The sequence below is a fragment of the Equus quagga genome, chromosome 1 (assembly GCF_021613505.1).
Source record: "Equus quagga isolate Etosha38 chromosome 1, UCLA_HA_Equagga_1.0, whole genome shotgun sequence".
NCBI lineage: Eukaryota > Metazoa > Chordata > Mammalia > Perissodactyla > Equidae > Equus > Equus quagga.
This window is the reverse complement of record NC_060267.1, coordinates 170,073,347-170,100,789: the sequence shown is the minus strand read 5'-3', so window position 1 is coordinate 170,100,789 and position 27,443 is coordinate 170,073,347. Positions and strand designations below refer to the sequence as shown.

Genomic DNA, 27,443 nt, shown 5'->3' with positions numbered 1-27,443 from the left:
GGTATATTAATACTGTCAAGTAATGATTTGAATGATCTCTTTTAAATCTGTTTAATAAAAGGAAAGTTTTATGGCTGAAAAAGCATGTTTATTGAGGGGCTGGCCCCATGGCAAAGTGGTTAAAGTTCTGTGCGCTCTGCTTCGCTGGCCGGTGTTCAGGTTCATGAGTCTGGATCCCTGTTGTGGACCTACTCCACTCATCAGCCATGCTGTGGAGGCATCCCACATACAAAATAGGGGGAGATTCGGACAGCTCTTAGCTCAGGGCTGATCTTCCTCGAGCAAAAAAAAAAAAAAAAGAAAAAAAAAGGAAGATTGGCAATGGATATTAGTTCAGGGTGCATCTTCCTCACCAAAAAAAAAAAAGCATGTTTACTGAGAAAAGTATAACTTACAATTCTTTTTGCTGGCTGAATTTGAGCCCTTTGCTAGGGCAATGCATTGTGGTTACATAAGAAAATGCACTTGGTAGTGATTTATACTGATGTATGTAGAAATGAATTGATGTTGTCTGGCATTTACTTTGAAATACTTAACAAAAGATGGGTAGATGAAGCAAATGTGGCATAATCTTGATAATTATTGAATCTGGTGATAGGTATATGGAGGTTAATCATGCTAATTTCTGATTTTGTCTTTTTGAAAATTTCCATGATAAAAAGTTTGACAAAATAAAGAGCATTACAAAAACCTGGTGTTAAATATTTTATTAAATTAATTGTCAACAGTTATGTATTCCCAGAAATTCCCAGAATTACCATTGTGGTAATCTGAAACTTAAGTTTTTCTCAAATTCTAATTGGCTGGCTTGGGGATGGGAAAAATTAAGAAGAGAGAGTAAATAAGGAATTGGTAACTTTTTAAAAGTGAGGAGTAAAAATGAATAGTCTTTAGTTTTTTTAGGGTCAATATAGCATCATTTAATATTGTCTTAACAGGGCACGTACTATCAGATTCATTTAGTTACAAGACAATTTGTTTTATGTATGAAAGGTAGTTCCTGTGATACATTGCAGATTAAGGATTCAAGGCAATGTAGTCTTGTCATGAACTATAAATTTTTCAAATCTGAGGATGTGTATTTTGAACAAGTCTTTTTTTGTACTTGAGTGTGAAACTATATGGAACATGATCTAAGCTAAAATAAATTAAACCTGTCTCCAAACACTCCGCAGTTTTTTTAGAACAGTCTACCAGTGAGTGACATGTTTCCCCTTGACTCAGATTGCCCATCCAGTTTATTTTCTAGGATAAGGTGTATTTTTACAATTTAAAAAGTGTTATCTGAGATTTCTTAATTTTAGGGGGAAGAATCTCCTTAAGGACAGACAGTAGGTATATGGTTAACATTTATCCTAGCTCTAAGAAAGCCCCTGAATTTTTTTCTGTGTTGTTCATATCACTGGATCTGCCTTTGTTGTGAGGTGTAAAATTAGGACGGTTAGCTGGGTGCATGAAACAGGTTTGCCTCTAGGTATCTTTAATGGTTGATTAAAGTTTCAAATATTTATGTTTGGGAATGGTTGGGGAATCCAATAGGTAACATGAGGCCAGGTAATGGAAGTTCTTAACTCAGTGATGGAATCATGAATCAGTAAGTGATAATTTCTGTGTTTTCTCTAGCCTATTTTCAGTTCTCAATATTAGACATACTGGTCAATGACAGACCGCATATATGACGGTGGTCCCATAAGATTAGTATCATATAGCCTAGGTATGTAGTAGGCTATACCATCTAGGTTTGTGTAAGTACACTCAGTGCTGCTCGCACAGTGATGAAATTGCCTAACGACAGATTTCTCAGAACGCATCCCCGTTAAGCAACGCATGATTATTATATGTATTCTTCATACTTCAGAATACAAAGATACATAGGGTGCAAGTCCTTTAAGGTGCTTAGTAGTTAGGGGATGTTTTGACTGACATGACTGGTGAAAAGATCTTCAGTGATGGAATGAAGGCAAGAACAGGTAATCCTTACTTATCATTCAGCTTGTATGATTTGCAGATCATTAGGGGTTATAAAATGATGACCTTCAAATTATATCATTCTTTCTTTTATTAGCTGCATTATTCCTATTAAAGAGAAAATTCTCATTTGTGATTTGATAGTTCATATATATTAAATCAGAATAAATACTTGATTCTTGCTCTTCATTTACCAGTTTTCAAACTGATGAGCTGGTTCACTAGCATCCTGAAACTCGTTTTCTTTCTTTGTTTCTTTTAAATGAACTCAGAAATTTGAACATTTTAGATGTGCTTCATTCCATTGCATTTATGCATGCTGAAATTTTCTCATCTTTGGCCAGTGGGAACCTCTTCAGGTTTGCTCCTGAGTCCCTTTAACACTCTCTTGATCTTTTATAGTTTCCTTGCTTTCTGGCATAACGAGGTAATCAAAACTCATTTTGTCTAATTTATGTCACATATCTGGAATCAACCATTTGTCCAAGAAACCCTGATTCCTTTGAATAGGAAATTGTTTTTCAATATCATTATCTGAGTTCATTGCTACTGGAGTTGATCCCTTGCTTCCAGGCCTTTTCAGTGTATTGTCCTAGGAAATAGGTATATTTAAGATGAAAACATGAGTTCATACTGACAAGTCCAACTGAAATTGAGGACTGTAGGATTTTTTACTTAACTTTTTCTGTCTTACAACTTTCTTCCTTCCTCTTACTAAAAAATAGTCCAGATTCTCAATGACATCAACATTTACTTTATCCCACAAAAGACACAAACACTTTTATAATAACTACCAGCACTGCCACCAACAATGTGATTACTGAAAACCAAAAAAAAGGAGCGTATAAGGATTGGAGTCACTTTTCTGTGTTATAAAGTCACTTAAAATAGTTAATTGCTGAATGGTTAAACTATCAATTTGATATATAAAATTTTAGTTGTTTCATTTTGCTTTTGATTTTTTGAGATTTCCTTAAAATTTTAGTTTTGTTATATAATTATGTAAAATATTTGCATCATTTGAAAGTTAAAAGCTACGAAATAGGTTAAACGCAGAATAGTCTAGTCTTAATCCCTGTTCACTTAACTTTGTTCAGTCTCTCCTTCCCAATAGGTAATGTATTTTTTTAACCTTATGGTTTATCCTTTTAACTGTATACATAAATGTCTATATCTCTATACATTCATATCTCCTCTGCCTTTCCTTAGGTTAAGTCAAGGGTACTCTAAGATATTCCTGCATTGGGTGGAAGGTTGGCTCCAACTACTGGGCCTTCCTTGTCTAAATTTTTTTTTAAATTTTAGAGTTGCACAACCATCGCCACGATATAACGTTAGAACATTTTCATCATCCCCAAAATTCCATTGTGCCTATTTACAGTTAACCCCTGCTCCCACTTCTACCTCTAGGCAACCACTATTTCTGCTTTTCCGTCATTTCTAGACATTTTTATATAAATAAGATAATATAGTAATGTACTGTTTTGTATCTGGGTTCTCTCACTTAGCATAATGTTTTTGAAGTTCATCATATTGTGGTATATACCAGTAGTTTGTTCTTTTAATTGCTGAGCAGCATTCTATTTTATCAATATGTATACTGCATCTTGTTAACTCACTAGTTGATGGACTTTGGGATTATTTCCAGTTTTTGTCTAATATGAATCGTGCTGCTATGCACACTCACATACATCTCTTTATATGGACATATATTTTCTTTTCTCTTTGAGTAGGTTCCTAGGATTAGAATTGCTGGTTTGTATGGCAAATGTATATTTAACTGTTTAAGAAACTACCAAACTGTTTTCCAGTATGATTACCCTTTGTATTCTCACCAGTAATGTAGAAGGGTTCCAGTTTCTCCACATCTCTGTCAACTCTTGGTATAGTCTGTCATTTTGAATTTATCCATTCTAATAGGTATGTAGCAGTATGCCATGGTTTTACTTTCCTTAATAACTAATGATATTGAGAATATTTTCATGTGCTTAGTAGACATTCATATATTTTCTTTGGTGAAATGTGTATTTAAATCTTTCGCCCACTTTAAATTGAGTTGTCTTACTGATTTGTAGGAAGTTTTTAAAATATATCATGATATAAGCCCTTTATCAGATATGTGATTTGCAAATGTTTTTCCCCCAATCTATGGATTATCTTTTCATTTTCTTAATGGTGTTTTTTGAGGCACAGGTTTTTGATTTTGTGGGAATCCATTTTACAGTTTTTCCCCTTTTGTGGATTATGCATTTGATGTCACATTTAGCACTTTGCCCAAAGTCACGATTTTCTCCTGTGTTTTCTTCTAAAATTTTAACTCTTAACATTTAGGTGTCTATGATCCATTTTGAATTAATTTTGTGTATGTTGGGAGGTAAGGATCTAAGTTCTTTTTTTCTTTTTGTCATTTGGATATCAAATTGTCCCACATGGTGTATTAAAAATACTCTCTTTTCCCTATTGAATTATCTGGGCACTCTGGTCACACAAATTGATCAACCATAAATGTAAGAATTTCCTTTTTGGACTCTTCTGTTCCCTCGATTTATATGCCTATGCTGTTGCCATACCACACTGTCTTGATTAATGAGGCTTTATAGAAGGTTTTGAAATTTGGTAGTGTAAGTCCTCCAACTTTGTTGTTGTTTTTCAGAATTGTTTTGACTATCCTAGGTCGTCTTATTTCATATGAATTTTAGAATCAGTTTGTTAATTTCTTTAAAAAAGGCCGCCTGGGATTTTCATAAGGATTACATTGACTTTATAGATCAACTTGGGGAAAATTGCCATCCTGTTTGAGGTCTCTCTGTCTAACGTGGGCTTGTGCAACCTCAGGCTAGTAAGAGTTGAGCTGTTTGCCCTCCTAAACTGGCTAGCCTCAGAGAAGTCACTACCAGAGATAATGCGTCTGGTCCTATGCATTCCCTACTGTGCTAAGTGGAATGAGACTCCTTTCACCACAGCAGCTTCTGGTCCTCACAGGGTAACACTGATGGAGCTGGGTGATATGGGAGAACTGGGCAGCCCCAGACCAGAACACTACAAATTCCCACTGTCCTTACCTGAAATTCATCAGTTTTTCAAACAAAACGATTCTCAGATGCTTTTATGTCTTTGGTTGTGAAAATGACCTTCTTTGTAAAAAATTTTTAGGTTTATAGTTGCTTTTAAGGGAGAGAGTTTGCTGGTTTCACTTGCCTATAGCCAGAAGTACCTTCTCTCACACATGCTTGATTCTTAAATTATGTATTGTGTATGAGGAAACAGGTGCTGCTTTGAGTTAATTACTAACCTTTTGTCCTGAATTGGGAACCAAGGAACAGTTGCTTCTTCGCAGGGTAAGGATGGAGATAGAGACTGGTCTAGTTGCTTTTCCCTTCCTGGTTCTTATATATAGGTCATTTATAATGGGACTTATATTAAGTTGGGGAACAACTTTCACTTTTATATTGTCTTGCTGTACTTAGGATGCTTGTGGTTTATGACCATGGTCATTTTGTATTCTGATATCAGAAGAATTTGAGATCAGTATTAATGCCCTGTTTTTTTTCTTTTAGTACATTTAAACATAATTCTTTTTCCATTGTCATTGTGTTTTGATTTTCTGTAGGAGAATTTGAGTTTAGTAGTATTCCCCTTTTTATTTTAATAAATGAATGTAATTCTTTTTCATCGTAACCACATTTTGATCTCTTTCCTTAATTTATTATGATTAGTATATATACAATAAGATGGTTTGAAATTTTATTTTTTTCTGTGACATTGCCTTTGTACTGATTGATTAATGTCCTCAAACTATGTTCAGTGAGGGCAGGGAGTAAGTCTCTCTTGCTCATGTTTTTTTCCCAGAGTCTAACACAAAATAAACAACCAGTATGACTTTGTTCAGTATGTTGTAGCATTACCATATTGTGTTAGGTTGAGGTCTCCAGGGTTTTAAGCCTAGGTTGTGCTTTTGGTGATTGATCTCCACCTCTTTATAGCCTTTGGAGAAGAGGATAAGAAAGTGGACCAGAACATACTGTTTAGGGGAGAAACACAGAATCAAGAAGATTCTGGTTTGAGATAATGGATTGGGGAATTTGGCACGGAAGTGAAGTGACCTATTGAATATTTTTCTGTCTCCTGTAAGATACATTTTTTGGTTATCTGGTCTGGTGAGTTTAACCCATCTCAATTTTAATAGATTACTTATAATCTGATCTTAACTTCAGTATATGAAATTGTAAATTTATTTTACTAAAATCTTTGCTTTCCTCCTTTTTCCCCTCTTAGGACATTTGCTACAAGATCCTATTGCACCCACCAACTCCACCTGCCAACACTATGTCTGCAAAACTTGTAAAGGCAAGAAAATGATGATGAAACCTTCATGTAGCTGGTGCAAAGACTATGAGCAGTTTGAGGAAAACAAGCAGTTAAGCATCCTAGTGAACTGCTACAAAAAACTATGCGAATATATAACACAGACTACTTTGGCACGGGATATAATAGAAGCAGTCGACTGTTCTTCTGATATTTTGGCTTTGCTTAATGATGGATCATTGTTTTGTGAGGAGACAGAAAAACCCTCAGATTCATCCTTTACTTTGTGTTTGACACATTCCCCTTTACCTTCGACCTCAGAACCTACAACTGATCCTCAAGCTAGTTTATCTCCAATATCTGAAAGCACCCTCAGCATTGCTATTGGCAGTTCTGTTATCAATGGTTTGCCTACTTATAATGGGCTTTCAATAGATAGATTTGGTATAAATATTCCTTCACCTGAACATTCAAATACGATTGATGTATGTAACACTGTTGACATAAAAACTGAGGATCTGTCTGACAGCTTGCCACCTGTCTGTGACACGGTAGCCACTGATTTGTGCTCCACGGGCATTGATATCTGTAGTTTCAGTGAAGATATAAAGCCTGGTGACTCTCTCTTACTGAGTGTTGAGGAAGTACTTCGCAGCTTAGAAACTGTTTCAAATACAGAGGTTTGTTGCCCTAATTTGCAGCCCAACTTGGAAGCCACTGTATCCAACGGACCTTTTCTGCAGCTTTCTTCCCAATCTCTTAGCCATAATGTTTTTATGTCCACCAGTCCTGCACTTCATGGGTTATCATGTACAGCAGCAACTCCGAAGGTAGCAAAATTGAATAGAAAACGATCCAGATCAGAAAGCGACAGTGAGAAGGTTCAGCCACTTCCAATTTCTACCATTATCCGAGGCCCAACATTGGGGGCATCTGCTCCTGTGACAGTGAAACGGGAAAGCAAAATTTCTCTTCAACCTATAGCAACTGTTCCCAATGGAGGCACAACGCCCAAAATCAGCAAAACTGTACTTTTATCTACTAAAAACATGAAAAAGAGTCATGAACATGGATCCAAGAAATCTCACTCTAAAACCAAGCCAGGTATTCTTAAAAAAGACAAAACAGTAAAGGAAAAGATTCCTAGTCATCATTTTATGCCAGGAAGTCCTACCAAGACTGTGTATAAAAAGCCCCAAGAAAAGAAAGGGTGTAAATGTGGGCGTGCTACTCAAAATCCAAGTGTTCTTACATGCCGCGGCCAACGCTGCCCTTGCTACTCTAACCGCAAAGCCTGCTTAGATTGTATATGTCGTGGCTGCCAAAACTCCTATATGGCCAATGGGGAAAAGAAGCTGGAGGCATTTGCTGTGCCAGAAAAGGCCTTGGAGCAGACCAGGCTCACTTTGGGCATTAATGTGACTAGCATTGCTGTGCGCAATGCTAGTACTAGCACCAGTGTAATTAATGTCACAGGGTCCCCAGTAACGACGTTTTTAGCTGCCAGTACACATGATGATAAAAGTTTGGATGAAGCTATAGACATGAGATTCGACTGTTAAGTCAGTGGGTCTTTAAACCTACCTCTGGTAGGGAAATAGCTACAGTTTTACGGCAGCTATGGTTTTGTTGGTTTAACTTGCCGGAGCTCCTGCATATAGATCACTTGTATCAAGTGTTTTCATTGCTAAGTTATATGTGTTAGTGTCGGGGAAATAGTTTGCAGATAATGGAGGAGTAACCCTACAACTATATGTCCTTAGTTCTTACAGAACCTCATAGTTTGAGAACAAATGCTGATGCAACTGATTTATACAAAATGAACTTTGGCAAGGAAAATAACATTAACCTCATTGTTTATGGTCATGCTTTGTGCATAATCAAAGTTTATGATTAAATGTAAGGAAGTGGTATCTAGTCAGTCCATAAAGATTGTGCTAATTTTTTGTGAAAAAGTAGCCATTAGTTTGTTCAGGAGACTCAGTGCTGCCTTCGCATGCCATTGATGTTTCTCCTGTCAAAAAGCTGATGTGTCCAGCTCAACCTTTGTGCTGACGTAATACCATTTCTGATCATGGAAATTGGCTACTGGTGTATGTAGCAGTTCTTAAATCAGCAGTATTATGAAAGAAAATTTGCCCCCATTAGAATGTTGAATAAATCTGTCTTTTAAAAGTGAACAAACTTGAAATTCTATCAGACTGCAGATGTTTAGGTGTTCATGCTACAAAACTCTTCTGAGTTGAGTCCCTTTTTTAGTTAAGTCTGACTCATTTGTAGAGAAAAATTCTAAATCCTTCCTTCACTTTGAGCAATGTTCTAATTAGATAAATGAAGTGGAGAAGAGCAGTTTTATTCTGAAGGTAATTGAATTTAGACTATATGTGACAGAATTTTAAAAAAATTATAAAAATGTTTTATTTAGAAATTGAGATTTATTTAAAATAATTTTGGAATAATGCCCCAAAACTTATCCAGATTTATGCATTGTACTTATTGCCATTGGCCACTTCTTTGATTTTTTGTTTCCTCTAATAGTTTGCCACAGATTTTGTTTTGAATATGCTTTTTTTTTTAATAGGGTGCTATTCGTTATAAAGGCTTCTTTATAGAGGCCTAATAAAAATGCCTTTTTATGAAGCCTGTGCATTTAGGTAGGTTTGAAGCTAGGAGGATTTTCTTTAGAATGCTCTTTTGCATGTAAAGCACAAACAATGTTTCAGTTTAAATGCACTTCTTCCCTTTAATTTTTATGGGGAAGACAAGTGAGTCACAAACATTCTGTTGAAGGGAAATCTAGTCAGTTGCTTGAAAGAGCACAGCCCAGATAAAACAAGGACTGACTAGGTTGTAAAGAAATGACCTTAGATTTAAAAGAAGAGTTGCTGCTTTGACAGTGCTTATTTAAAGAAAAATACTGCTGGAAAATTTCCAATTTCTACTACGTTCACCATCTCTCGTGAGATCTGACATATGTTGAAGTTATGTTTTGATTTGGCACACAGCATGTTCAATGATGGTTACTCACCTAGTACAAGACATGGAGAAGAAACCTTTGGACACAGAGCAGATGACACCTCCTTCTGTTTTGTAGTGTATCCTGGTGTCATTTTCTGTGAATGTGGTCAGGTAGAGTTGTTTTTGTTGTTGTTGGGCTTTTTTTTTTTTTTTTTTTTTTTTTCTCTTTTGGTGGGGTGGGGGTGGGCTAAAGCCATAGGAAGAAAAATGTGATGTACGTGTCCAGTATGTACTATTTTGTTTTTGTTTTGCAAGAAGAGTTGAACTATTTTTGATAACAAGAGTAAATGGTGGAAAATGCTTCTTAGTTGTCTTGTCTTTATTTGCTTTCCAAGTTTTGGAATTTTATTTAATTCCTTTAAGTGTTAGCAGTGTCTTATGAAACATGTATTTGCCTAAAGTTTGTAACAGTTTTGTGTTGAACCCAGATGCCCTGCTATATAAACTTGTAAATCTGTTCTTTATTCACTAATGATCACTGCAAAAATGACTAGATATGAGATTGTACACATGGATGATTAGGATATATTTTGCAAATCTCCCAAACTTTCCTATGATCTTAAAATTCATAGAGTACTTTATTGCTTCCCAAGTTTGATAATCTTAGTTTTGTGTTTTTTTGATGCATGGGAGGTTGGCAATATAGACAAAGTGGAAATCATTAGTATGTGAGGGCCTTGATTGTTATGTAATATTGCCAATGATGAATTCAGGTTGTTTTTAGCACAAGTTTCTCTTTTTTATGCTGGTATTCTCACTGCCACATTTTTGGAAACCTGTATTACACCTTAAATCTATCAATAAATGTTAGTTTTCTAATTCTATGTTGTAGAATACTGAGGAGTGTGGGATAGCATGCTCTGAATGGCCTATATTATATACGTTTGGGGAAGAATAATTACAGTGCCTTGATTTTTACATTGTTTTTCTTTATATCATGAGTTATTTAGGAATGCTAACGGCTAACTAGGGATGATTAAGAAATTATTACTGAAGTAACTGGATTTACTTCATCAGGATTTGAAAACACCAAAACGATAACAGCATTTAATATGACACATATTCAATTCTTTTGAGTCCTTGTTTTTAACATAAATGATCAGATCATCTTTCACCTTAGGTGATAGAAGGTTTAGAAGCTGACTGATTATCTTTTTGGTTAGCTTCATTAAGTCTACATTTCCAAGCAGAGGTGTAATATGGTCCTAGGATAAAGAACTCCTTTTTTTTGGCTGGGGGCCGGGCAGGGGGAGGGAGCAGTAATAGCCCTGAGCTAACATCTGCCACCAACCTTTCTCTTTTTTTTTGAGGAAGATTAGCCCTGAGCTAACATCCGTGCCCATCTTCCTCCACTTTCTATGTGGGACGCCTACCACAGCATGGCTTGCCAAGCGGTGCCATGTCCACACCTGGGATCTGAACTGGCGAACCCCGGGCTGCCAAAGCAGAATGTATGAACTTAACTGCTGCGCCACTGGGCCTGCCCCCCAACCTTCCTCTTTTTCCTGAGGAAGACTGGCCCTGAGCTAACATCCGTGCCCATCTTCCTCCACTTTTTATATGGGGGACGCCTGCCACAGCATGGCTTGACAAATGGTGCGTAGGTCTGCACCCGGGATCTGGCAAACCCCGGGCTGCTGAAGTAGAATGTGCAAACTTAACTGCTGCGCCACCGGGCTGACCCCAAGAATTCCTTTTATTTCACTGTGTTTTTAGTTTTCTTAAAACAATTCTATGGTGACCTTGCTGAAGAAAGTAAGTTTTACAACAGATGAAAAATAAAATTTCCTTTCCCATATCATAGATAACAAATATAAAAAACTAAATTCAAAGTATAGTATTGGAATCTAATACTTGGTTGGTATTTTTTCTCCCTTCTTTTTAAAAAGTTAAGTTTTACATACCCAAATAACAATCAATTATGCATTCTTGTAAAAGAATAAGGCTAAAGGTCTTTTTGATCCCTGTGAACCCCTCAATCCCAAACCCTGGTCCTCCTCCCTATCCCCAGAGGAAATCAGTTCTCAGTATGAGGTGTTATCCTTCCAGATCTTTCTTTATATTTTCCCAGGGGTTGAAAGAGTTATTCTCTTTGAAACTCAAGCTTGTTTACACTGTTACTTTTTCAAACATAAAAATGAGTTGTAAGTGTGATTAAAATCAAAAGTATGTAGTGATTATCTTAGTGAACATGATTCATATTTGACAACTTGTCTTTATTTAGTTTTGCAAAAAGGGGAAAACCAAAAACAAAAGTTAAATCATGCAGGCTTCTCCACCCAAACACACCTTAACATTTCCAAAAGTTGAGCCAAATGACTTATATCATTTGATCAATCTAGAGTTTTATGAACACTTTGAACAGTACACAATGACACAGTTAGGATGCAGGGAAAATATACAGAATTTTATTAGTTTGAATACCTGGGCAGTTAGTGTTAATGCTATGAAACTCATTTTTCATTGACTAGCATTAAGATTATCATAACCTTCAACTTAACTTTTATCAAGGAGTCTGGGATATTGTAACAACTTGAAATTTCCAATTGGGCAGTAATGATTATATTCAGCATGATCTTTACCAGAAAGTCAAATATATACTATCTTGGTTCCTCAGAATTCACATTTCTTGCATTCAACTCTAAGAAAGGAGTACACTGAAACACATTCTTCTGTCTGAAAATGTGATACTTTGGGTAACCTATATTAAACTAAACTTATGGAATGATATTGGTAGCTGTACTTGTATAATTATAGACTTTTGAAACCAAATATTTGCCAAAGCGAAAGCAAGAGGACTTCAGTAAGGAGAAACAAGGTAAAAAAGCCAAATGGTTTAAAAAAAAAAAACAAAAAACCAACAACAAAATCAAATGTATATTGGAAAATTGAGTTTTATTTTTACTTTTTGCTGAGTCTTAGAAATAGTTGAGATCATTATGGATAATAAAAGCTTTAAAATCATATCTAGCATCTAAAAAAGTATTACCTTTTTAGTATTTTAATCTGAAATTAAAAAAATTGTTTTCCTTCCCTGGTAAAGGTTGGATGGGCTAGATGGTAAATTTCATGTATCACATAAATACTTTTAATCCTAATGATTTACCAGTGTGTTTAGGTTATTGCATACAGTGTTTCCTAAAAATTTAGTCACTTTTAAGCTTTTAGTTCTTCTTTGTAAACTATTAGATACTGAGTTTTAATAGTTATCCCCTTCTGTAACAGTTAAATGGAAGATCAGTTCTGAAGGTAAAATAACAGGAAACTGATAGGATATGGACAGTAAGGATTGCTAACTCTATTACTGTACCAGTGGATGGTGCATTTCCTGTATCCTCCTTTTCTCCACTTTTTGCCTACCATAGCCCAAGGTTTGATTATTTCAATGTTTGGCCTTCATACCAGCAAGGCAACCAAGGCAGGGTGGGAAGGGAAGCTATTCTGACATTCAGGACTTGTGGTTAAAAAATCCAGGGAAAAGTTGATGACTTTGACAGACACGGATATTAAAAAGTTATCTGAGGATTTCTTTTACTTACACTACCAGAAATTTCCATCCTTTTTAATAGTTTATTGTCAATTTCATCTTCAAGGATATTACAGGATTTGGCTGCATTGTGGCTTGCTGAAAAATGTAGAATTCTGTAATGAACGCATCTACCACTGTAGTAAACATGAAATAGCTCGCTCTCATGGGTGGCATCACTGTTTTCCTCCATTTTTGTGATAAATATTGAGGTGGATGGAATATTGGGAATAGTTTCTGTTCAGCATGAAAGTACGGCATAATGTTTAGACTGAGGCCTTTACTATTGGCCTGATATAATATTATGTGATGAAAGGAATATGTCTACTAAGAATTTTCATCTATCATTATTTAATTCTTCAAGTAGGCCTTCTGATAGGAACTGTAGATGGGGCATCAACTGATTCAGAGCTTAACAAATCATGCCATAATTCTCTACAAATGTTAGGCAAATTAAAAGGAAACTTTTTTTTTTTCAAGTATGGGTCAAATTCTGTAGTTGTTTTCATTTAAGAAGTTTTTTCTTCGAATTATACATATGATCCACAGTCAGGATAGGGAAGGATTACTCAGAGCTTGCCAGCAAGGTTGGAAGGCCCCGTGGTTACAATACCTGAGCATGTAAAGTGACTAGCAGTTTGGCAGGTCATTGTGAAATTACATTAAACCAAGTAAGTTCAAGATTTTTGAACTCCAGTACACACATAATTAAAAGAAGTCTCTGAGATGTTTTGGCAGTGCTTTTATTACCAGGGCTAATTCAGTTCTGGAGGCCCTTACTGCTTTTTCAAGTTCCAGAATTTTTCTGCAAGCGAAGGATTCTCCTGGATTCCATAGGAGCCCTCAGGGGCCTCAGGGATGCTGGACAACAGAGGCAACTCCTGCTTTTGTGCAGAAACTGCTTGGCACTGTCCCCAGAGATCCTTGGTAATTCAGGGGTGAAGAGTGCTGATTCACAGACTTTGGAAGGTGATACATATCATCATATCTGCTTCCGAGGAAAAAAACTAAGAGGTCTGAGGCAAATTGGAGGAGTCTCCCAAATTGAGTATGTGTATCCAGACCTATTGTTTAAAAATGTTTTAAAGTTCCTAGTACAGATACACTTGCAGAAATCAAAGCCTTTTAAAAGCAGTATGCAAACTAGAGCATCTCTTCACAAGAAAACATTTAAAATATATATTTCGCTTTCACGTAGACAATTGGCAGTTACTCTTCATCCACAGACTGAAGCTTTCCACATTTCTCTGAAAGGCTTGAGGTTACTATTTTGTTGCCTTTGTTTCCAATTTCAGAGGGAGAGGCAGGTTCCTCTGTTTCATAATCTTCAAAGGAGCTGGAAGAACAAAGCAAAAGTGAGTTACTGATTTTTTTAAAAAGTTAATGTTTGGGTAGAAATCCATATGGTAAACTAGAGAGTGAAGACCAGCTTGCAAAAGTACCCTCAGTTGCTAAATGGCATCTCTAAACAAACAACTGAGCAACCCTGGAGGAGACAAGGCTCTGGAACAGAAAACACATTCTCCCTGTTCCTTAAAACCCAAGTTCATGTTGGAATTTGTTGAAAATGTGCTGTATCAAGCTTTCCTCAGAGCTTAGGTGGGAATGGGAGCATTATGGATGACACTAGATTAGGGAGGGTGTGAGGTCCATTAAGTATGAGCTTTACATGAATGCTTTCATTGAAGTGTCTTCCATGCAGAGTGGGGAACTTTCTCAACTCTCAAATTGCTTTATAACTTCCATGGCTTCCAGGAAGTACATTTAGATGTGCAAGTGTGTACATAGAGCAGACTAAGTCCATTCGTGGATTTCCTCCCATTCTTTCCAGAATTCCACAGCATATTCCCTCTGCTCACTCCCCTTTAGAGGTTACTGGTATCCCCTGAATTCCATAATCTCCAGGCTACCCCTGAGGGTGGCTTTAGGCAGCGATGACAAAATTTTATCTCATGGGAGTGATGGCTGTTTGAAGTATTAAACTGCTAAATATTCTAAGACTACATCTGAGCCCAGAAAAATATACATGACCAATTAGCAATGTCTGTTGTAGTAGTATCTGGCATCATTGGCTTAGCCTTGTTACCATTGCGAGGCCTTTCCACAACACCGCAGAAATTTCTGGATATATAGTGCCTTTATCAAAAAGGAACCCAGGCTGGCTAGTGAGGAAAAATATGCTGAGACAGGTATACCCAGTAGGTGGCACCTATTCAACTTCCTAAAATATTTTTGAATAGAGGGTAGAGAATGTTGGGGGGAAAAAAAAAGGCTATCTGATGTTTGGAATACTTACCCTTGAGTACCAGTTTATGAGCCTATCAAAAATTATTTACAGCTGGGTCATTTTGCAAAAAATACTCCATCCCATACTTAATTTGTTTCCACTCTTCCCTCATCTCCTTGAGGCCTCAATGTAGCTGGCGTGCTGGATAAGGAGGCAATAAGGAGGGTAACTTTGCTTTAATGGAAGTGAAGGGTTGATGGTAGTCTCCATTTCTGGAAACAAAATTCTAGCAATGCCGTGTCAGACACTGTTTTTTGTTTTTTTGGAGGAAGATTAGCCCTGAGGTAACATCTGCTGCCAATCCTCCTCTTTTTGCTGAGGAAGACTGGCCCTGAGCTAACATCCGTGCCCATCTTCCTCTGCTTTTTTTATATGTGGGACGCCTGCCACAGCATGGCTTGACAAGCGGTGCCATGTCCGCGCCCAGGATCCGAACCGACGAATCCCAGGCCGCCAAAGGGGAACGTGTGAACTTAACCGCAATGCCACCGGGCTGGCCCCGACACTGACTTTACTTCCTGTCAGAGTGGAAGATATTTTCTTCCCCTTGGTGCCCTAACTTGCTGTTTGTGAGCTCTCAGTATCTTAAACACCTCAGTGCAGATCTGGGAATAAATTAAAGAGTTAAGTCTGAACTGAGACTCATTCAGTAAATATTTGAGCTCCTGTTGCTAAGCATGAGCCAAATGCTAGGAATACAATGGTGAAAAAGACTAACCCGGCCCCTTCCTCACAGAGCTTGTAGCCTAATGGAGGCCATCTGTGGTTAATAATGGTTAAGTGGTTTAGCCTTAAAGCATGGACTTTGGAGTCAGACTCCAAAGTCAGGTCCAGTCTCAATTTGATCACTTAATGTGACTTTGGCATGTTACTTAACCCCTCTGCATCAGTTTCCTCAGCTAATGAGATAATAAATAGCAGTTCCTGTTCCTTGAGTGGGAGGCTGACTGGAGATTAGGTGAGAGGGCCTATAAATCAGAAACTCTTGGAAAATGTTAGGTATTATTTTCATGACGGAGAAGTGCTGGGGCTTACTGCAGCAGGAGAGAGACACCTAAGCCTGCATTGTGGAGCAGGGTCACAAATATTTTATGTAACCTGTGAATAAAAGTTTTACAAAAGAATACGTATTTTCCCCCACTGTAGGCTCATACCAGAAATGTGATTTCCTAGCAATGGATTTGATCTAACTAGTACATAAAGAGATTCTAGTGCCCTCTGGGTTGGATATAGTGGAACATCACTTGCATTTCTTTTGTACTCTCAAGGCACCAAGAGCAGTACTATGCACAGAGACTCTGGAGGAATCTTATGGATTGAGGGAGCTCATTCAGAGCCTTTTGTCAGTATCCTGGAGAGACTTCTTACTCTGACTCAGTGGTTCTCAACTGGGAATGATAACCCCGCCTAAGGAGACATTTGGCAGTGTCTGGAGACACATTTGATTGTCACAACTCAGTGGGTCTCACTGGCATCTAGTGGGTGGAGGCCGAGGATGTTGCTACACATATTACAATGTGTCAGACAACGCCTCAAACAGAATTATACAGCTGCAAACATCAGTGCTACTATTGAAAACCCTGCTCTAACTTGGCCCTTCAGAGTCAGAACATCCCAGGGCTCTGGACTAAGCTCGTCTCATTTTGTACTTCCCTGAGCAAGCAGTCTTTCTCAGAGCTTTATCTACCACTTGTTCACCTGTGGCTTCTAAATGTACATGTCCAGCCTCAGCCTCGTTCTAAGTTGAAGACTGCCATGTGTCCGACTGCCTACTATACGAGTCTTCCAGTATGGCAGCATGTACAAACTTGAGCTCATCCTTCCCACACTCCTAGTTCTCTCTATTTTAGCGAGTAGCACCATAATCTAAGCACTCAAAGACAGAAACCTAGTTAACTCAAGTTCCTCTTCCCTCCCCTCTTCAAATCCAGCTAGTCTTTCCTACCACTTTCAACACCATATGGATACAGTCCTGCCTCTTCCTCTCCATTGCCACTGATTTAGTTCAGGGCATCATAATACTTTCTTGCTTGGATTACTGCAATAGTTTTCTAAAAACTGGTCTTCCTGCCTTTACTCTTGTCATGTCCTGTGCTACTGCCATACAAGGCTATTTACCGTGTCAGAATGGGTTATAGTCTTGGGACCTAATGCCACTGTACATGTTTTTGAGTGGCCTGCAGTGCCCTTCCCTCTTTGGTTAACTTGTGCTCATCTTTTAATCTGAGATGTCTTTTAAAAGCTTCCTGATTCCCAGTGCCTGAGCTACCACCTCTCTTATTTGGATGTCTGTAATGGCTTTCTTATTTGTCTCCCTGCTTCTTGCACCTCTACTGATCTAGCAGAGCAATATTCAACAAACATAAGTGGGATTACATTACTTCCTTGTGTAACTCGTTTCAATAGCTTCCCTGGACCCTGCATGATCTAGGCTCCTGCTAATCTTTCCAGCCACATTTCCCTCTGTTGCCCACTATACTCCAGCTAACTGACCTTTTAAAATGTCCTCAACACATTGTTTCCTGCCTTAGAGCCACTGCAGCTATTTTTCCTTCTCAACCTTTAGATTCTCATCACCTCTTTAGGAAATTCTTCTCTTGGCACCCTAAGTTGCAAGCCTCTCTCCATTATTAGTTCACCCTATTTGTTTCCTTCATAGTTATATAATTAAATGTGTGTCTCCCCCACTTGACTCTAAAATGTTCGTTTTGTAACTCTCTTAATTTCCTTGGGCTATAATATAGTGCCTGGCACTAGGTCCTTAAAATGAGTTGTTGAATGAAAAGTGATGTTATAATGCTCCTGTGAAATGATGTGTTGAGTTGCTGGGGAAGGCTAGAGTCAGTAAAATGGTGAGCGTGCAGAAGTCACCCTGAAGTCACTAAAGTCAAAACTGTAAGAGACTTATTCTTTATCCTGTTCTCCAGGAATTCCTGAGGGACAGACAGTGTTAACTGATTCCTTCTAAATGACCCCTTCCAGGTTTACTGGTAGGTCACCGGGATTCCTCTGGGCTCAAATGAAGATTATTTTATGAGTTATTCTCTGTTAATTTAACTGGCCATTTTTAAATGAGTAGAGGGGTCAGAGGATTAAAGCAGAACTCATAGCGTTCACAAATGGTTCACTGTAAATCCTAGGTATCAAACTGAGAAAAAATTCTTTATCTTATTAGTATTAACATAGTATTGCTAGCATAAGGGAAAATAATGGTTCCTGTTATTTATTTTTTTGGTGAGGAAGATTGGCCCTGAGCTAACATCTGTTGCCAATCTTCCTCTTTTTGCTTGAGGAAGATTGCTGCTGAGCTAACATTGGTGCCAATCTTCTTCTATTTTATGTGTGATGCCACCACAGCGTGGCTTGACGAGCAGTGCAAGGTCCTCACCCAGGATCCAAACCTGCGAACCCTGGGCTGCCAAAGTGGAGTGTGTGAACTTAACTGCTACACCACTAGACCGGTCTTAGGTTCCTGTTATTTTTGCTAGCAATATGATTGCCTTTAGCAACCTGTTTCCCTAAGTAAGTTTTCCCTTTCAGATGAGCAATTTCTGGACAAAAGTATTAAGGCTGGTTTTGTAGATTCCTGGGATGGAAAGCAAATAGCTGGAATGAGCAGAAATAATGACCGGCACATGGTCTGACAGAGGACATGTATGCAGTTTCAGGGTGTTGTCTGGGAATTATTTGATTCCAGTTTTGGGATTCTGACTATAGACAGGAGCAAAGGGATATGGAGTATTTGATTCAGGGCTTGTCTGAGGAAATCAAGACATGATGGCTATAAGCATAAAATAAAATGTTAAGTAGGTCTGTAGTTTGGAGTCTATAATGCTTTAGAAATAGGAGTGGATGAATTTTACCTTTATACTTTTAAATTAAAAATGGAATCCTACACTATTTATATAAAATGGATTAACTGAAATACTTTGGAAATTGGATATTTGGTTCAATCAATTTCCCTGTTGTTCCATTCAGTGACTAGAAAATCTTTTGTTTCAACTCTTGTTAAAGTTTCCTAATATGTACCACCCACTTTCCTACCTCAGAAAGTTGATCTCACTTCTTTTTTGTTGTTGTTGAGGAAGATTAGCCCTGAGCTAACACCTGTGCCAGTCTTGCTCTATTTTATATGTGGGTTGCCACCACAGCATGGCTGATGAGTGGTATAGGTCTGCGCCTGGGATGCCAACCCGTGAACCCAGGCCACTGAAGTGGAGTGTGCGAACTTAACCACTAGGCCATGGGGCCGGTCCCTCACTTCATTTTTGATGGCTGAGGATTTCATGCAGTTGCCCAGGGTCATGAGCCATCAGTTGTTAATTCTTAGTTATTCTGGATGTAGACAGTATAAAAATTTGGGTTAAATATATTCTAATTATGAACTTGAAGGGAGGGACAGGATTTCATTTGTTTTTATTACCAATCACAGTGCCTGGCACAGAGTAGGTACCAGTGACTATCTATTGAAATAAATTAAAATTGGGCTTTGATTTGTTTTGTTGAATGCAGAGAAAATTAAAACATATTAACTTCAGTTCCATATAAAGGCTCTATTTACTGAGCACTATAAAAAAAAAGACTCAGAATTATTCTACTTTTAAGATTATAACTCATGCTTTGGAACAGTAATCTCTGTCATTCCTTCTTTTTCTTTTCCCAAGCCCTAATATACACACATATGCACAGCCTCCGCCCCCATTATCCCTGCTCCTCCGCGAAATTCTTCCCCGTCATCGAGGACAGTCAGGCTCCACACAAGCTCTTACTGCAGACTTGCCCCACACTAGCTGCATCCCCGGAAGACTGCTCTGATGCAGTTCTGCTGGCCGCCTTTGCCTGCGGTGCCTTATTTTCCAGTACGGATGGAAGTAAATGTAGAACTTTTACAAAGAATATTTCATCTAAGTTTATATTTAATATAAAGGAAAAAAAACACCTTTAAAAAATTCAGTAGAAACCAATTCTTCTAAACTATCTAAATGTTCAATACTAGGGAAATGGATGTGAGTCACTGCTTGAGAGAACACTGTGGAGCATTAAAAGTCATCTTTTGAACACACTAGTATCACTAAGCATCAAAAGGAAATATACCAAAGTGTAAATAATGGTTATCTCTGGCTGACTGAACCAAGGGTGATTTTAATCTCTATATTTTCCAACTTTTCTGCAGCAAGCCTGTGTTTCTCTACTAATCAGATAAAGACTCTCAAAATAAAAAAGAAAACTGTGTTTAATCTAGATTAATCAAATGCAAAGCTGTTGGTGAAACATGAGAATATCCTGTAAGACAGTATTTTTAACATAATGTAGAACACTCAGCTCAACATCTGAAGTAATCCAGTATTAGGCCGGCAGAAAAGTGTGTTTCTGATTCTTGCAGGTCTCAAGTTTCTTAAGATAGCAACATGGAGGACCCTTTAGCCTGCTTTACATAATTTTTGTGGAGTTTTTAACTTACTCTTATTGCAGAAACCATAAAAAGGTTAATTATAAAAAGAAATCGGTATCATAACCTGTTATCCTCATATAGGTGACACGTTTAGTTGAATAGGTTTATCTTTCTGGTTTCTCCTATGACCATTCATTACCTTGGTAGAATTTCACAGATGCAGGTATATGCCGTGATCGTGTTGTGTGCTAGATGTGATAATTAACAACGTTTGCAGCCTCATACCTATGGAGACCCTTGGCCCTCTTTCACTTCACTGAAATCGGGAGTCATCACTAGGTTACTTACTGAAGGCATTATCTAAGTACCAGCCTTGAATCATGAGGTGCAAGCACTTGGCCCAAAGGCTACCTATGACTGCTGTTAGAGGATAAAGTTGATGGAGGATTTCAAGTTGTTTCTGGAGGGTCAAGTTGTCTGGGCTCCTACAGTTATCCTTGTAGAGAGAGTGGCTTCTAGATTATTGCTGCCTTCTGCGCCATTCAGTAAACATTTGCTGAGGATCTCCTACGTCCCTACCAGTCTGCCAGGCGTTAGGATTACAAGATGAATATAACAAGGTTCTTCTGGAGAAGCCCATGTTCTAGTGGAAAAACAAGTAGCTCCATTTTTCCCAGCAGTTATATGCCAGATACTGTTAGGCACATTATAAACATTATGTCTAATTCTCAGTACAGTCCTGCTGTTCATGCAACAGATATTTACTGTGTGACAGCTGTGTGCCATGTTCTGTCCCCTGGGAATGAAAGGGACAAGGTAGGTAGTGGAATGCTAATATTAAAACTGATGATATTCTAGTTCAGAGATTATGTAATGTGGCCAAGATCATAGAAGTGGTAGTAATATTAGCCACTGTCTACTGATTACATAGGCACTCTGCCTAAGGGCATAATATATAGATTATATACATTGTCTTATTGAATCCTTAAAACAGCTCAGTGCGGCAGATGGCATTCTCATTGTATAGGGGATGCTGAGGCTTCGATACCTGGGATTACACAGCTACTAAGTGATAGAGCAAGGATTTAAACTTATTAGGATTATCTAACTCCAAATTCTGTGCTCTTAACCATCAAGTTTTATTGCTTCTCTCTCATACAGGGATAGTAATATAGTAATTGCTACTACTTATCAGGTATCTACTATGTACCAGGTGTTTATATATATTATCTTAGATTGTCACAACCACCTTGGAAGGTAGCTGCTGCTGTCTTTTGAAACTGAGCCTCAGGAATCAGATAACCTGCCCAGCTGGTGAGTGGTGCGTGGAACCAGATATGTCTGGCTCCTGAGTCTCTGCTCTTTCCACAGTACTACAATTTTCCTCCCTTTCAATATCTGAGTCTTGTAATTTCTGTTTGACAGACTCATCCTGACTGATTTGTAACTCCTCCTGAGATGAAGCCCTGTGTGGTACAGCCTTGGAATTCTGGGTCTCGCCTAGCTTTTGAACCATGTCAGTCAGCTATTAACGACTGTAAACAGGTCTTTCTTTTCCTTTGTTGACAGTCTAGTGCTCTCTCTACAGGCTGTGGCTGTAGTAACCCTTCTCTCCCCTGGGGACCTCGTCACCCACATGTGCTCTGTGTAGGCCTTATCTCCCACAACACGAGAAGAGCGTCCAGCAGAAGCCTCTCATATACACTGGTTGAATTTCACTACAGCTGCTCTCTGCGTCTCCTCTTGTGACCTCTCACCTGTACTGTCGTCTGCATCTCTTTGCCTTTCCTCTCTCCCTCCACACACACACTGACACCTTCTCTGAGCAGTACCACAACTAGAAAAAACTTTTGCTTGAGCCAATTATTTACTCTCTTCAGCTGCCATCAGTTTCTCTTTTTAGACTATGACACTATGACTGTTGTACATTTGTGTTGCTTTGAATTTTTTGTTTTAGAATTACATGCGACCAATGCCAATTGTTTGGATAGAACAATTCTATCCAAATTTCTGATTATTTATAGTAGATACCCAGAATTAGAATTGGGAGTTGAAGGGTATAAATTCAGGCTGTTGCTACATATTGTCAAATTACTTTCCTGGGAGGTTGGGCCAATTTGCTTCTACAGCAGTGTCTGAAAGAGCCTGTCTTCCTCCACAGTGAGCCTGCAGTGAGGTGCTGCTGCCATGGCCTTCCTCTATGGGAGAGCAGTTGAGACACTTGTTAATTTCTATTTTCCCTGCTGAGGCAGGGATCCTGTCTGTGTTCACCAATATTCAATAATGCTTAGTATACAGCAGGAATGCAAACATTTACTGAATTAATATTATAGTTAAAAAAATTATCTCTTTTGGGGGCCAGCCCCATGGCCAAGTGGTTAAGTTCCCGCACTCCGCTTTGGCGGGCCAGGGCTTCGCCGGTTCGGATCCTGGGCGCGGCCATGGCACTGCTCATCAGACCACGCTGAGCTGGTGTCCCACATAGCACAACCAGAGGCTCTCACAAGTAGAATATACAGCTATGTACTGGGGGGCTTTGGGGAGAAGAATTAAAAAAAAAAAAAGACTGGCAACAGTTGTTAGCTCAGGTGCCAATCTTTAAAGAAAAAAAATCATCTTTTAAAAAAATTGCTGCTAATTTAATAAGCTAAACTTTTTTGGCTCTTGCTTTTTAAAAAACAATTTCATTTAAGCATAATTTATATACCCTAGAATTCAATGATCTGAAGTTCAGTGTGTTCCACTAACTTTATACAGTTGTGCAGCCATCTCCACAATCCAATTTTAGAACACTCTCATTTCTCCATCTGCCTCTCTTCTCCCTTGTGCCTGTTTGCGTTCACTCTCCACTCTCCTTCCCAGAAGTAGGTAACCACTGATCTACTTTCTAGCTCTATCATTTTGCCTTTTCTAGAAATCTCATATAAATGGAATTATATAATATATAGTCTTTAGTGTCTGGCTTGTTTCATGTAGAATGATACATATATATTTGTTTGTTTTGTTTTTTTGAGGAAGATTATCCCTGAGCTAACATCCACTGCAAATCCTCCTCTTTTTTGCTGAGGAAGACTGGCCCTGAGCTAACATCCGTGCCCATCTTCCTCTACTTTATATGTGGGATGCCTGCCACAGCATGGCTTACCAAGCAGTGCATAGATCTGCACCCGGGATTGGAACCAGCAAAGCCTGGGCTGTGGAAGTGGAACATGTGAATTTAACTGCTGCGCCACCAGGCTGGCCCCAGATATTTTTGAGAGATTCATCCATGTTGTGGCATGTATTCTTTCATTTATTAAGGTATAATTGGCATAAGATAAATTGCTCATATTTAAAGTATACAATTAATAAGTTTTGACTTTTGTATACATACACCTGTAAAAGCATCCCAACAATCAAGATCATAAAAATATCCATTCCCTGCCCCCACCAAAGTTTCCTCATGCCCTCCTCCTTTTTTTTCCTGATGAAGATTCACCCTGAGCTAATATCTGTTGCCAATCTTCCTCTTTTTTTATGTGAGCCACTGCCACAGCATGGCCACTGGCAGACAAGTGGTGTGGTTCCACACCTGGGAACCAAACCCAGGCTACTGAAGTGTAGTGTACCGAACTTTAACCACTAGGCTGTTGGGGCTGACCCCCTTACACCCCTTTATAATCACTGTCCTTCTCCCCAGGTAACTACTAATTTGCTGTGATTATAGATTAGTTTGTATTTTCTAGAATTTTACATAAATGGAATCATGTAAAAATGGAATATATTCTTTTTTTGTCTAGCTTTTTTCACTTGTCTTAATTATTTTGAGATTCATCCACGTTGCTGTGTTTATCCGTAGTTTGTTCCTTTTTTTATTGCTGAGTAGCATTCCATTATATGGATAAACTAAATATCCAAAAATATAGTATATTTCCAGTTTTGGGCTACTATGGATAATGCTGCTATAAACATTCATGTACAAGTCTTTGGGTGAGCACTTCTCTTGGGTAGATTCCTAGGAGTGGAACAACTGATTCATATGATAGAGTGTGTGTTTAACTTTTTTTGAGCAAGATTAGCCCTCAGCTAACTGCTGCCAATCCTCCTTTTTTTTTTTCTGCTGAGGAAGACTGGCCCTGAGCTACCATCCATGCCCATCTTCCTCCACTTTATATGTGGGATGCCTACCACAGCATGGCATGCCAAGCGGTGCCATGTCCACACCCGGGATGCGAACCAGTGAACCCTGGGCCACCAAAGTGGAATGTGTGAACTTAACTGCTGTGCCACCGGGCCGGCTCCTGTATGTTTAACTTTTTAAGAAATTGCCAAACTTTTCTAAAGAGGTATATAATTTTACATCCCCATCAGTCCAATGTATGAGGCTTCCAGCTTCTCCACACGTTGTCAACTGATGATTTTAGTTGTTCTAGTGGCTGTGTTCTGTATTTCATTGTGGTTTTGATTTGCATTTTCCTACTGTCTAACGATGTAAAGCATCTTTTCATAAACCTATTTGCTGTTTGTACCTCTAACTTAGTTAAGTGTTTATCAAATCTTTCGTCCATTTAAAAATTAGGTTATTAGTCTTTTTATTATTGAGCTATAAGAGTTCTTTATATGGTCTGGATATGAATCCTTTATTAAGATGTTTTGGAAATATTTTCTCCCAGTTTGTCTCTTCATTTTCTTAATGCTATCTTTTGAAGAGCAATAGTTTTTAATTTTGAAGGAAGTCCAATTTATGAATATTTATTATTGCTCTTGCCTAACCCAAGGTCACAAAGATTTTCTCATATGTTTTATTCTAGAAGCTTTAGAGTTTCAGCTCTTATACTTAGGTCTCTTATCTATTTTGAGTTAATTATTTTTGTATGTGATGTGAGGTTCTTCTTTTTTTTTTTTTTTGCATATGGATATCCAAGTATTTCAGTATCATTTTTGAAAAGACTATCCTTTCTCCTCTGGCTGAAAATTAATTGGCCGTATATGAGGCTCTATTTCCTGAGTGTTTCATTGATCTATATGTATGCTTATCAGTGCTACAATGTCTTGATGATTGTTTGCTTTACATATAGTAAGTTTTGAAATCAGGCAGCCTAACTCCCTCAACTTTGTTCTTTTGAAAAAGTGTTTGGCTATTCTAGGTGCTTTGTTTTTCTATGTAAATTTTAGGATCACTTTGCCAATTTCTACAACAAAGTCCTGAAGGGATTTTGTTAAGGAATGGGTTAAAATCTGTAGATCATTTTGGGGAGAACTGACCTTTTAATAATACTGAGCTTTCTAATCCTACTTATTTATGGCTTTAATTTCTCTCAGCGCTGTTTTCCAGTTTTCAGTGTGCAGGTATTACAGTTCTTTGGTTATATTTATTCCTAAGTATTTTATTATTTTTGATGTTATTGTGAATAGAATTATTCTTTTTATTTGAATTTCACTATTTGATTGTTCATTGCTAGTATATGGAAATACAGGTGATTTTTGTATATTGAGCTTGTATTCTGAGACCTTGCCAACTCACTTATTAGTTCTGGTAGCTTTTACATAGATCTTTTAGTATTTTCTACTTAAAGGTTACATAATCTATGAATATATAATTTTACTTATTCTTTTCCAATCTGAATACTTTTAATGTCTTTTTCTTGTCTTGCTGCACAGGATAGGACCCTCAGTTACAACGCTGAGTAGAAATGATGAGGAATAGAAACATCCTTGCCTTGTTCCTGATCTTAGTCGGAAGGCATTCAGTTTTTCACCATAAGTATGTTAACTGTAGGTGTCTTTTATCAAATTAAGGAAGTTCCCTTTTATCCTCACTTGGGTGGGAGTTATGAATAGATGTTGGATTTCTGTCAAATGCTTCTTCTGTGTCTCTGGAGATGAGCGTGTGTTTTTTGTCCTTTATTCTATTAATATGATGTATTACATTAATAGATTTTCAGATGTTAAGCCAGCTTTCCCTTCCTGGGATAAACCCCACTTAGAGTGTATAATCCTTTTGATGTTGCTAGATTTGATATGCTAATATTTTGTGAGAAGTTTTATATTGATGTTCATGAGAGATACTGGTTTGTAGCTTCCATTGCTTGTGATGTCTTTGTTTGGCTTTGGTATCAGGGTAATATTGCCTTTATAAAATGAGTTTGGAAGTATTCCCTCCTACTATTATTTTCTGAAAATATTTGTGAAAGATTATTATTTTTTTCTTAACTATTTGACAGAATTTACCAGTGAAACCATCTGGACCTGGACTTTTCTTTTGGGCAAGACTTTTAATAACTAATTCAGTATGTTTACCTAATATAGTCAATTCTGATTTTCCACTTCTTCTTGAATCAGTTTTGGTAATTTGAGTTTTTCTAGGGTTTTGTCCCATTTCATCTCAGGTGTGAAATTTACTGGGATAAAGTTGTTCATAATATTCCTTTATAATTATTTTAAGTTCTGTGGTGTATATGGTGATGCCTTCCTGCTTCAATCCTCATTTTGTTAATTTATGCCTTCTCTCTTTTTCTTAGGCTAGCTAAAGATTTATCTTTGTTTTTTTTGGTAAATCTTTCCAAAGAACCAACTTTTGGTTTCATCAATTCTTTCATATTGTTTTCCCATTTTCTATTTCATGGATTTCTATTCTGATCTTTATTATTTCCTTCTTTCTACTTATTTTGAGTCTGGATTGCTCTTCCTTTTTCTAGCTTCTTAAGGTGGAAGCATATATTTTATTGATATTACACCTTTCTGAGCCATAAATATTCCTCTAAGCACTGCTTTAACTACACTCCATACATGTAAGTTCTTTTATTTTTATTCATCTCAAGATAATTTTAAATTTTCCTGTGGTTTCTTCTTTGGACGCATATGTCCTTAGAAGTGTGTTATTTAATTTCCAAATATTTTGGGGTTCCCAGATTTCTTTCTGTTATTGATTTCTAATTTAATTCTATTATGGTCAGACAACATACTTT

At 37.7% G+C, this 27,443-nt stretch overlaps 2 protein-coding genes across 3 annotated transcripts in view; one reads left to right on the top strand and one right to left on the bottom strand.

Moving 5' to 3' along the window:
• MSL2 (MSL complex subunit 2) overlaps nt 1–9,593 on the top strand; it is a 35,922-nt gene extending 26,329 nt beyond the window's left edge. For both annotated transcript variants that reach the window (XM_046684253.1, XM_046684244.1), the window contains one exon: nt 6,244–9,593. In XM_046684253.1, the coding sequence (XP_046540209.1) occupies nt 6,244–7,835 (1,592 nt within the window). In that variant the 3' untranslated portion in view covers nt 7,836–9,593. The remainder of the gene's footprint in view (nt 1–6,243) is intronic.
• Nucleotides 9,594–11,486: 1,893 nt separating this feature from the next.
• The window catches only part of PPP2R3A (protein phosphatase 2 regulatory subunit B''alpha), a 157,873-nt gene continuing 141,916 nt past the window's right edge, over nt 11,487–27,443 (bottom strand). The window contains exon 15 of the mRNA XM_046662397.1: nt 11,487–14,153. Coding sequence (XP_046518353.1) covers nt 14,027–14,153 — 127 coding nt within the window. The 3' untranslated portion in view covers nt 11,487–14,026. The remainder of the gene's footprint in view (nt 14,154–27,443) is intronic.